This window comes from Mya arenaria, chromosome 1 (assembly GCF_026914265.1).
Source record: "Mya arenaria isolate MELC-2E11 chromosome 1, ASM2691426v1".
NCBI lineage: Eukaryota > Metazoa > Mollusca > Bivalvia > Myida > Myidae > Mya > Mya arenaria.
This window is the reverse complement of record NC_069122.1, coordinates 19,826,623-19,838,971: the sequence shown is the minus strand read 5'-3', so window position 1 is coordinate 19,838,971 and position 12,349 is coordinate 19,826,623. Positions and strand designations below refer to the sequence as shown.

The 12,349-nt window shown below is 34.1% G+C and overlaps 1 protein-coding gene across 1 annotated transcript; it reads left to right on the top strand.

Annotated features, from left to right (window-relative positions):
- Window positions 1-2,027: 2,027 nt before the first annotated feature.
- LOC128235454 (dihydrofolate reductase-like) lies at window positions 2,028-10,877 on the top strand. Its single transcript, XM_052950279.1, has 6 exons — window positions 2,028-2,151; window positions 4,879-4,928; window positions 6,166-6,271; window positions 7,213-7,336; window positions 9,171-9,286; window positions 9,744-10,877. Exons 1-6 carry the CDS (start codon window positions 2,066-2,068, stop codon window positions 9,817-9,819), a joined length of 558 nt encoding a protein of 185 aa, XP_052806239.1. The 5' UTR covers window positions 2,028-2,065; the 3' UTR covers window positions 9,820-10,877.
- Window positions 10,878-12,349: the final 1,472 nt, after the last annotated feature.

Sequence of the window (12,349 nt, the reverse complement as noted above, 5' to 3'; positions counted from 1 at the left end):
CAGAGAGCGTTCATATTTTGGTACATTCAGTAATAAATAGTCTTCCTTTTTAAACGTGGATTTAAACTGTCTGTATGTGCGTAGTTTTCTCACATTCTGCACGTCATTTGTCCACTGTTCACTGTATAAGTCTCTAATAAGATCATTTGCATTTGAGAGCTCAACACAAGATCTAACATAAAATGTTGCTCAAGATTTAGACTGATTAATATAGATTTAACATCACTAGACCAGTTATTATTACATCTATTATAATCGTACGTAAACACTTTCTTTGTTAGCCTTTCATTGTCCATTAGTAATCGTCTAGCTGTTCCAAAAACGTAATATTTACCGTTTACGTTTAAACACACTGGGAACCCAGCCAGAGTCTCCGTATAAAGCTAACAGCGGCGCAAATCGATGTACTCCGAAAAAGTATCTGAGAGCACGATGATAGACATTGTCAATACTTTAGAAAGACTTGTGTCCCCAGGTTGCTGCACCATATTCAAGAATAGGAGATACACAACCATTAAAAAGTTTCTCATACGTATTAAAACCAATATCTTTGAGGTTATGGATTTTGTTAATTAAACCGCCTAGTGCACGTCCAGCCCCTTTCGATAATGCATCGCAGTTCAATACAAAGTTGTTTTTCTCGTCAAAAATTACCCCCAGGTATTTGTAATGGTCCACGGTTTCTATAACATTATCACCTACTTTGAACACGTGTTCACTGCGTTTCGATCGCCCTTGACGAAAATGTACACACTTCGATTTGTTAGTGTTGATGAGTACTCGCCATTTCTTGCACCATGTGTGAATGACGTTCAGCATAGCCTGTAAATTGTCCGCAGTGTCTGACATTAAGACGATGTCGTCCGCATACAGAAGTATCGAGATGTTGTCTGTACCGATGCTCACACCAAGGCCTAAATCTTTTATCTCCTGTACAAGATCATTTGCGAATATTGCCCAGGGGGTTGGCGACAAAGTGCAGCCCTGTTTTAAACCGGAAGTACACTCAAACCAAATTGTAGTGACGTTGTTTGTGAGTCCACTGTTGTTAATACGCACACACGCAGATGAGCTTGCATAAATGTTCTTTATGGATTGGTATACTTTCCCATCAATATTGTGAAGCAACAATTTATATAGAAGCAACTTCCGGTCCACATAATCGAAACACTTCTTAAGGTCAATGAAAGCAGTGTATACGTTCTTGTTGTTGCGAATAATACTGTTAAGTGTAAATATGTGGTCCTCGCACGATCTACCCTTCCGAAACCCGTTTTGTTCATCAGCCAAAAGGTCATAAGATTAAAAAAAATGAAGACACTCTCTTATTTAAGAATTATGTGTACAGTTTGTTTATGTATGATAACAGGCTAATTCCTCTTTAATGAAGTGGTACACTTTTGTCGGTGCTTGGGTCTTTCAGTATGGGGCAAATAACAGCTTTGCGCCAAATCGATGGAATAATACTACAATCAAATATTAGCGGAAACAATTTCTGTATAACGGCAATAACAACTGGGAATTTAAGAACATCGTATGGGATTTTGTCATAACCCGGGGCTGACCCATTTTTAGCACTCATAATAATGTTTGTTATCTCTTCTGTAGAAACATTTTTTTTTATTTAAAATAACTTTTGGTGCGTTAAGAGGGGCAACATTTCTGTGTTCAAGTATTTCTTTATGATTTAAACATTGTCTATAATGCTCTCCGTCAAAAAAACGTATCATCACAGTTATAAATTTTCTCAAAGTCTGATTTCCACCTATTTAACACCGTTTGTTCATTTTTGCAGACATTTCCGTCGTTATCGACTTTTTCGATTGGTATGGAATTATCTTTTCTTGGCCCTAAGCTTTTATCTTTTGCCAGAATTCATTTGGATTTGAAGTTAAGATCTCGTCGGCATATGATATTCTACTTTTGTTAATAAAGCCTTGGACCAATAACAATTCTACTCCCTGATAAAGGGAAGTAGCGCTGCGTGGGAGAGCATTTTTCTAACACCTCGAAATGTTAGTGCTTATTGACCTTTAGGAAGAAAAAAAAATCCGGGAAATCAAAAATGTCAACACCAAAATTAAATCTAGTCGTTGCTGCATGCAACAACAATGGCATCGGCATCAATGGAAAGCTACCATGGAACTTAAGGTTATTTATCAATATTTGCTTAGATTGTACATAGCATCTGATATTTTACTTGAATTTTCACTATTAAGCTGTTATCACATGATTTCGCGACATATTAATCTCTGTTTAATGTCAACTCCTCTTCGAGTGTTACTGACAAACTATTCCTTTGATAGTTTTAACGTGTGCAGGACGAAGTGAACCATTACCCAAGTGAACCACTGACTAAGTTAACCATTTGGTTACCCAAGTGAACCACCTATATATTGTATACCAGTAGGGCTGTAACGATTCATTGGTGCATTGTGAAATCGCGATTCGGTACCCGACGATATACTGTATCATATCGCATTGTGAAAAATCATGTGTATTGCGTATCATTAGATTCGTTACCTTGAGTTAAGATTTGTATGCTTAAAACACTTTCCAAAAATCTTTGCACGAACACGTCAATTTGTTAACTTTCATTTTTAACTGTCGAAACAGCAAAAGCCACTTCAGCCGCATTTTCGCAAACAGCAGGTAGAGCAAGCAAAATACGTAACAACTAGTTATCTTACTTACCAACACCGTGTTTATTTTTCAAACTAAAATAAAAAATAGAAATCAAATATTAAAAAAATTGCAATTTAATTTTATTTTTTAAATTTGATTTACAAAAGTTGTAAAAAAAAAACTGATTTCTGCAAGCTAGCTGTATGCGAAAATGCGGCTGAAGTGGCTTTCCCCTGTTTTGACAGTTTTCAGTCGTCTGCAAAGTCAAGAATGGCGGCAGAAAATACCACCGGTAGTAAAGAGAAACCCTATAGAAATGCGCCGGCAAAATGTAAGTCCAAAGCTTGGGAGAACTTTTGTTTTGCAAATTCAGACATTAAACCAGTTATTTGTTAATTGTGTCTGACCGAATTAAAATATTTACAACAATTTACAAACTAATAAAAACATTAAAAATATAGTTTTGGTAAGGATATACTCAACAATTGACAAAAAAGGCAAACATTAAAGTCCTACATAAAGAAAATATATATGTAAGCGTATCGTGATATATCGTGAATCGCATACTCCGTATCGTGATACGTATCGTATCGTGAGTTGAGTGACGATACACAGCCCTATATACCAGTAGACGAGTAGTTCTCGGACACTAGTAATTCTCAGACACTCGCGATTATCGCCTCATTTTGGAAGTTAAATATCAAGCACCTGATTTAAATCAATCAGGTGTTTGAAAAGTTTCAGCAGGTACCTAATCTTTTCATTAGGTAATGATTATACGACGTTTAATTCCCAAAGTTTCCAGTTGTTTACAAAATCACATTTTACCTCCGCTGGGAATCACAATTGTAGTGCGCATGCGCAAAAAGCACAACTTAAAATACAGGCAACAGTTAGGTTAAACGATTTGTTCGGTAAACTTCCTTTTTTGACTTCTGCATTTCTGCATTTACGAAAATATTCATGTTAAGTCGAGCGTTTACATTACACATACATGTGCTAAAAATAGATACCATTTATTTCATTTTTATGAGCTTCATGTTATATGCAATATATGTACAATTAGATTAGTTTTTAATGAAAAATAATAAAAATACTGGTTTGAAAATTCCACTTTTAAATATTTTATATAAAAAAATCACTTCAGTGCATGTTTCCCGGTTTTGTTGATCATTTAAGGGAGTGTACGAGGACTACTTCTGTCGAACTAAAATTTAACCCCTTTTTTGCACCACATTCGAAGCCTATGAGAATGGACTTTAGTTGTTTAATTTCACTTGATTTTGCAAATTTTCAACAGAAGAAGAGCTGAAGTTTGTTATTAACATTGGAATATCATATATCTTTTAAAATAAGGATACTTAAAACCTCTAAAAGTGTCCAAGAACTACTCGCCTACTGGTAGTGGGGCACTTCTTTAATAGGGTAATGTTTATGTGCGAATTACACCTATTAAAGATGTGACAAACTGGACAATTATAGATAATAGGTGGTTCAAAATGTTATAAATAAGGTCATTAAATGAACACAATCATAAAAACATGAAATTGTCAGTCAAATTTATAATAATAATAAATGATAATTAAGTAAATACACAAATAAATGTTAGGTAAACTAATATGTACAGTGAAGCAGACAAAAGTGAAGCACTATAAAAAAATTAATGATAAGAAAGCACATGAAATTGAAACAAAAAATAAATGATAACAAAACAAATACACACATAAAAGTTGGCAAAAGTAATGTTTAGGAACATGAAAATGAAACAAATAATATTAAAACAAATACACTCATAATGTTCACACAAATCATTCGGAAGATGGGATTGGAATTAGGAGACTGGATAATATGGTGTGAGACCGGGAAATAGTATCGCCCAAGTTTTTTTTATAAATCTTCATAGACGATCGTAAATCTTGGGCAATGATTATTAAATCATGAGTCATGAGCTCCTCGTCTTTTGCACTTTTCCTCCCAAGTTTACTGGTTTCAGGAGTAAACAGCAGGAGTGCCTGGATCGGTCTAAAGGGTAAATGTAGAAAGGAATTTAGTGTCTGTGGGTAGGGACTAGTCGCCTAACTAACTCAGTCAGAACACCATACTTGTGCCCCAGAGGTCAAGATTTTTAATCCTACTGAGTGTGAGCCACACACTGGGCACACTTACAAGTTTTTTTAGTAACACCATTATAGGACTATAAGATGCTGAAGGGGATATTTTTGCTTTATTGTATTTTTTTTTTATCTGTTACAGGAAAGACATGGATTTCTTCAAGGCGATCACAATGAAAACATCCAGTCCTGGTAAAATCGCATTTCAGATTTTTGAAAAATCAATTAAAAATGATATTTTTTTGTCATAATTTTCATCATGCATGTACCATGCAGTTCAACCTTCATTCAAAAAATTATAATCTGATATTACTCTAAATAGAAAAAATATACCCACATTACACAGGGGTGTGATTTGTCTGTGGATGGAACAAAAACATGAAAAAAATGTTATTATATTTTAACTGCTTTGGTTGTTATTTTATTTGTCTTAGCATTGACACACCAGTTTGCTTCTTAAAAGCAAGTTTTGCTTCTGCAGTAGGGTACTTCACCCCTTTGACACACAATGGGATGTTAATGTGCGCCATAACCCAGGCTGTCCAGCGGCCCTAAAATTCCTATTTTTTTCAGTTTTGCTAAAATTCCTAATAAAACTCAAAATTCAAAGGGAATTCCAGAAAAGCCTTTATTTTTTATGTCAATTCCTACTTTTTTCAGTTTTCTTCTTTAATTGCCTTAACAATTTTGAAAATACAAACTAATACACTCACTATTTGATTTTCATGTTGAATGTGTCTTTAAATGTAGTTTAAGTTCTTATTCATTCTGGCAGATGACCAGTGGATCCATGTCAGGCTTGTTTATTGGTTGTGACCTTGTGCTTGTTGTGGCAAAGATTTAACTATAAAGGCTAGAGGCAATTAACAGCTGAGACAATGGAACCCTGGTGTATGTCATTCCTGTACTTATAGTATGTGAGTTTATTTCTTGTTAAATTTGTTGAGGTAAGTCCATTATGATGTTTACAACCACCATATTTAGCCCTTAAATTCCTAATTTTAGCCCTTAATTAGCCCTAAAAAAAATTTTTTATCCCTGAAATTAGCCCTTATTTCTTGCCAAAAAGTGCTGGACATCCTGATAACCCCTTGCTGAAATGGTTCCAGCCCTTCAGCTGCCAGGTTAATCACATACCTGATTTAAAAACAACTTAAATTTAATACATTAAAACATGTTTAAATTTTTCTCAACCACACCCCAAGTGTCTTAAAGTACTGCCTCAACATTTTTTAATTTGATGAAATTTTGTCTTTTGCGAAAAAAGTTAAAAATCAGAGAAATTTAAACATACCACAACATATGTTTTTAATATGTAAAATACACCCTTCTGCCACCTTTGAAATCTAAATGGATGAGCATCTTTGGAATCAATGTTATACTGGCCTTTTCCTTTCAAACATATATGAATGATATTGTTTATTTCCAGACAAGCAGAATGCAGTTATAATGGGTCGACGAACATGGCAGTCCATTCCAGAGAAGTTTCGCCCACTCAGAAATCGTATCAATATCATCTTGAGTAGGGAGATGAAGTAAGAATCTTAGTTTATTCTCTTGGTAAATTATTTGAGCTTGATATTGTCAACTGAAAACAGCTGTAAGATGATATGAATTACTGCCTAGTGTCTGTTTTAAAGATGCACAATTACTCCGAAATAAGATTTACCATATTTTATAAACTTGTTTTAATTTACCAAAAAGGATTAATAAATGTTGAAAACAACAGTTCTTATGAAGGATACTGTGTTTAATTTGAAAGAGTGGTGCAGAAAACACGGTATTGCTATCTTTTTGAGACAATAGTAGAACACAGTAAATCTTTTCGCATTTATCAATCATTTAAAACTTTTGCGTTTTCAGCTGTTAAATACACGTTTATAAACTTGTTATCAGTAATTAATATTTTCAGTAAATGCATTATTTAGTCAAACGTTAAAGGTTTATCACTAAAATATTATGTTTGTTATACATGTGTATGTACTGATTTTGAATGAGAGTGTCACTTTAATGGGCCAAGAAAATGTTCCACATGTGAAGATAGAATCCACGACATTGTTGAAGAGAGGCTGACATTATTCTTACTTAGCTTACAAGCTAGTTATACAAGTCTTTAAGACCATAATTTCTCAATTAATGAAGCAGAGATCGAGCTAAACTTCAAAGGATGTGCGGGTGGGTGTTTACTTGGCAGGCCCTTTTTCTCATCACTGGACTAGAACTTGAGGATAGAGTGGAAAACTTTCATTATTCGCTCCTTTTACACAGGATAATATTTGACATAATTTTTGTTCAACATTATAATTTTGTACAGAGATTAGGTAGAGGGTATGTTCTTGGCATGGAGCCTCAAAGAGACCATATCTTATTTCTGGACAAGAACTTATGGACAGAATGGAAAATGTTCACTTTTCACTCCTTACAGATTAGGGAATATTTGACATGTAATTTTATTGAACATTATCATCTTATACAGAGATGTGCCAGAGGGTGTTTTCTTGGCAAGGAGCCTCCCAGAGGCCATATCTCTCATCACTGGAACAGAACTGGTGGACAGAGTGGAAGATGTTCATGTGATAGGGGGCAGCTCTGTATACAAGGTTTGCCATTATTTCAGTCTTAATTCTTCTGCACCTCCTTTTATAGAAGTAACTTATGTCAAATAATGGTGATCAGGGGCTACTTGTGCTGGCCTAGTGCTAAGCTTAGTGCTATGTAAATAGCCTTTGTCAAAGGTCAAATTCACAAGTTATTGGGGAAAAAATGTATTTGGCTTGTCTGGACTGAACCCTTGGCATTCATTTGGGGATTTTAAAATAACATCATGGCACAAATGTTAACCATGAGAAGCTGTCGTCCTGCATTGAAGACTCATTTCAGTTCAACGGAGGTAATGGTCACTCTTAAGGTGATGAGGTGGTGTAGACTTTTCAAAAAACCTTGCCATTAAGGTGTACCATGTTGAGGTGGCATGTCCCACACAAGACTCAGGTCTGTACCTCAAAGGTCCTGGTTTGAAGTCAAAGATTGATTTGATTCTTGTCCAGTCTGTACAATTTATCTTGACCATGCATCATACGATTTAAAAAAAAAATGCCAAAAATGTTCACCATGATGAGGTGGCATTTCCCGCATAAAGACCCAGGTCTGTATCTCAAACATCAAGGTCAACACTTGGAGGTTAAATGTCAAAATGAGTACTGCTGATAGGACAGATCTTGACTTAGCCTTATCCTGGCTGTATCTACTGTGCATTACATGATTTTCAAAAAAAAATCTTTATAGGTTTACCATGCTGAGGCGTAGTTTCCCAGGTACATGTATTGTTCAAAACCATGTTATTCTGTGTTGCAATTCATGGAAGAGCATTATGTCTGTGTCAAAGACTGTCTCAGCGGACTGGACATGTTGCCATTTGGCGTCTAGTTTTAAATAACTTGGCACAAATGTTCACCATGCAAAGACAGCATATCAAACCATATTGTTGGGTCAAAGGTCAAGGTCACATTTAGGTCATGTTGGTTTAACATCCCTTTAAAGCATAGCCATCAAGTTTCCAAAAATTTTATTCTCAGGCAAAGACCAATGTCATTAAAACAATATCAGTTCAATATTCATAAAAACACCTCGATCTTTGATTCTTTAACCTTTTATAAAACTGTTTCATCATATCTATTCTATTCAGGCTCAACATTGCTGGTATTTCACCATCAAAGCTCTTTTATTTATTATAATCACACAAACAGATGCTTTCGTTGTATGTAATTTTGACGATATTAAACTGTTGGACTTGGAAATAAAAACTTTTATAGTTAACTATTATATCTGCAGGAATATGATTATTTCTCCAGAACTCAATGATTATTTCTTCTGGAGTCAATGATTATTTCTTCTCGAGTTAACTATTATTTCTTCATGAGTCAATGATTATTTCTTCTCGAGTCAATGATTATATCTTCTCGAGTTAACTATTATTTCTTTATGAGTCAATGATAATTTCTTCTCGAGTTAACTATTATTTCTGCAGAACTCAATGACTATTTCTTCTGGATTCAATGAATATTTCTGCAGAAGTCAATGATTATTTCTTCTCGAGTCAATATTTCTTCTCGAGTCAATGATTATTTCTTCTGGAGTCAATGATTATTTCTTCTGGAGTCAATATTTCTTCTGGAGTCAATGATTATTTCTTCATGAGCCAATGATTATTCCTTCATGAGCCAATGATTATTCCTTCATGAGTCAATGATTATTTCTTCATGAGTACCGTAAATGATTATTTCTTCATGAGCCAATGATTATTCCTTCATGAGCCAATGATTATTTCTTCATGAGGCAATTATTATTTCTTCATGAGTCAAAGATTATTTCTTCATAGGTACCGTAAATGATTATTTCTTCTGGAGTCAATGATTGTTGAATTTATTCCTGCAGGAGTCAATGACGGGCCCATATCCTTGCCGGCTGTATCTGACGAGAGTGTTGGCAGACTTTGACTGTGATACCTTCCTACCTGAGATTGACAGTTCAGCGTTCTCTAAAATACCCAAGTATGTATGGAAAGTTAGAAGTCTTAGATAGCATTGACTTCAAACTAAAGATTGAACAATTTCTCAAATATCCCTTTTATTGACTACAACATTTTTTAAACTGGAAGGCATTGTTGTTGTTTTCAATGAAAAACAAATTTAACTCAAACAAAAAAGAATGACTTTATGAACTTGATCAGATTTTTGATGCAATACTTATAGTGAATACATGGCCATTGTGAATCAATCCATTTTGCTAAATTTATTAGGAGTTACCCATGCTGTTTCTTTTAGAAACTTTTGATGCCCATGTATATGTGTATGCTTGCATTGCAATCAACTTATTTTTAGCTCAGATCTGACATCATCCTTTTAAAGATACATGGTATATGGTGAACAAAATATTTTATTTAGTAATATTGAAAATATTTTTAAGTAATGACTATGCTTATAAGTGCAATTGATTCTTCACTTTCAGTCCAGAGAATGTATCAACAGATCTACAAGGGGAAAATGGAATCAAGTTCAGATTTGAAGTGTATGAGAAAGTATGATATGATGAACATTTGTGTCGGACATGTTTTGAAGTCACAGCGATGAGAGGGAAAACATTAATGTTTGCAAAAGTATGACATAATGGGCCCATTCTTCAGAACTTTGTTAAAGTTAACACTTTTATCAACGGCATTGTGAACTTTTTAACATGAAATATTTAATGATATGCCCATGTATTTAAATGAAAACAAGACCAGCTGACACAGTTGTCTCATATCTTGTTAAACATACCGCAGGTCATCAATGAATCAATAAATCTTTCAGAGCTGCAAAGATTTGAAAATTAACAATGATGATGTCAACATTGTTGTTAACTTAAACAAAAGTTCTGAACAATTGGCCTGTTATCTTGTTATGCAAGACAAGCTTGGACAGATACAAATATAAATCCAAGGAGGTATTAATCTCTAATCGATACAGTTGTTATGATATTCTAGTAATTAGCTACTGAGTAGTTAAATTACTTTGTACATATTCTAATGTTTGTGTGTCTACGTGAAGTACCATTAAGACATACAAGAGTGGTCCCAAATTAGTGTGTATTTGTTAATCATATTCATGATGTTTGTCAAATAAGCATTTATTGTTACAGCTGTTTTCATATTCCTTTTCAATCTTCTGATTTTTGTGTGGCTTGTGTTGCATGGCAAACACAGGGATCATCTTGTCAGTCATCAATACCTCCATCCCCGGCATAAGACTTTAATATATGCTCTCTAACTTACGTACTTTATAGACGTTTCTTCTCCAATCTTCACAAAACTTGGCAGCAATGCTTTTTGGCATAAGATCTCCACGGAGTTTTACTACCAGCAAGATTGCCATTGCAAAAGTATTGTGCTGTTATAACTTGAAGTATATATCCTTTTTTTCTTAATTTATAATTCCTCATAATATAATATTTTTCTAATACATTGTATTTATGAAATACAAAAATGATTTTGTTTTGAAAGTACATGTAATTCAAATAGTGCCAATATTTGATATACATATGTACATGTATGATGTGGATTGAAATGAAGATCATAATGAGCAAATAAAACAATAACCACTTTAATATTGCCTTATTTTTGTTGATTGAGTATGGGTTTATATCAATAATATTGATAACAAATGTGTAAACACAATGCACCCATATGTCTCTGTAACATAGTATGGAAATGCAGGAGGGTACAAATTGATGATTATTCAGGTTAAAGTACATTTGATTTACAATTTGTGATACATAATACATTAGCTTAAATGCTTACATTAAAGTAACTCCAGCACGTTTTTTAGGGTCAGACATTGATTATTTTTATTTTGTGTAAAATGTAAACAAAAGCTTGAAGCAGTGATAAAACATCTGCAAATGTTCAAATTAGCTCTAATTTTGATAGTTATTGGAAAATGGAAAATATGACAAAAGATGCTCTATTTTGCTGAAGTAATTAACCCTATTGAAAATTTTATTATTTTAGGTCTGGATTTTTTACATTTGGTTGAAATGAGTATCTGGCAGTTGCTGTTTGGTCTTTGTTCATGAAAATATGCCAACAGAAAATCTGTGTACTAGTCCCTTTAAGCAGTGCTTTTAAATATATCATAGAAACTTAGAACAACATGCTGAATTCTATAATACAGGCAGCTTATTTAAAGCTACAAATGCTTAATGCATGTTTGGACTAAGAACTGAAAAACTATATTGGTAATTATGCAATTATTTTTAAACCTAGGATGGCCCTACCGTCCTGTATGTTTAGAATTGCCATTTTCTTGGATGGCGCTCAAAGTTTTCAGGTCAGTCTCCAACTTAGATAACAACCACAAACAAAATGTGAAGGATGGTGTTTTGATATCACCATACTGTTTGGTCTGTTGCAAAAAAAAATGTTCAGTGAAATTCTTCCACAGAAGTATTGTTCTGAAACTTGGTACATATGATCATCATGAAGTGTACCTGGGCTTGATGCATTCTTGCATTAGTTGTGGCTATTTTTTTCAAGAGTTATGGACCTTGAACTGAATTAAGTATAATTTTAATTTCATAGCAATTTGGGTGTTTGGTGAGCAAACAACTTTTGCAGTTTTATTTATTTGAGCCAATTTGTTCAAGAGTTAATGCACTTGTGCGATAGTGTTCCACAATTTGACCGAAGACGTACCCATAATTTAATCCAATTGGACGGACTGTTTTGATTTACTATAAGAGTACCGAAACTGTTCATTTCTTTTCATTGTGTATGTAATATAACAAAGCTTTGTAACGTTCCCCTGTAGGCAGAACTTCGTTCGTAGTATGTTGATTTACTTAATTATATATGCAAATTTGCATAACCAGGTCTCCGTGTGGATGGAGAATATATGTATATAAAAGACGAGTCGACCCCTTCTGGGTTGAGCATGCTTTTCTCTGTTGGCCTTGCACATTGCAGCAAAAAGTCATTCACAATCTAAAACCTGTGTACATGACCATCTGTGTATATATCATTCTTTCGGACTGTTTTTGTAAATTGCGATTTTGAAATAACATTGCACAGGTGTTTGGCA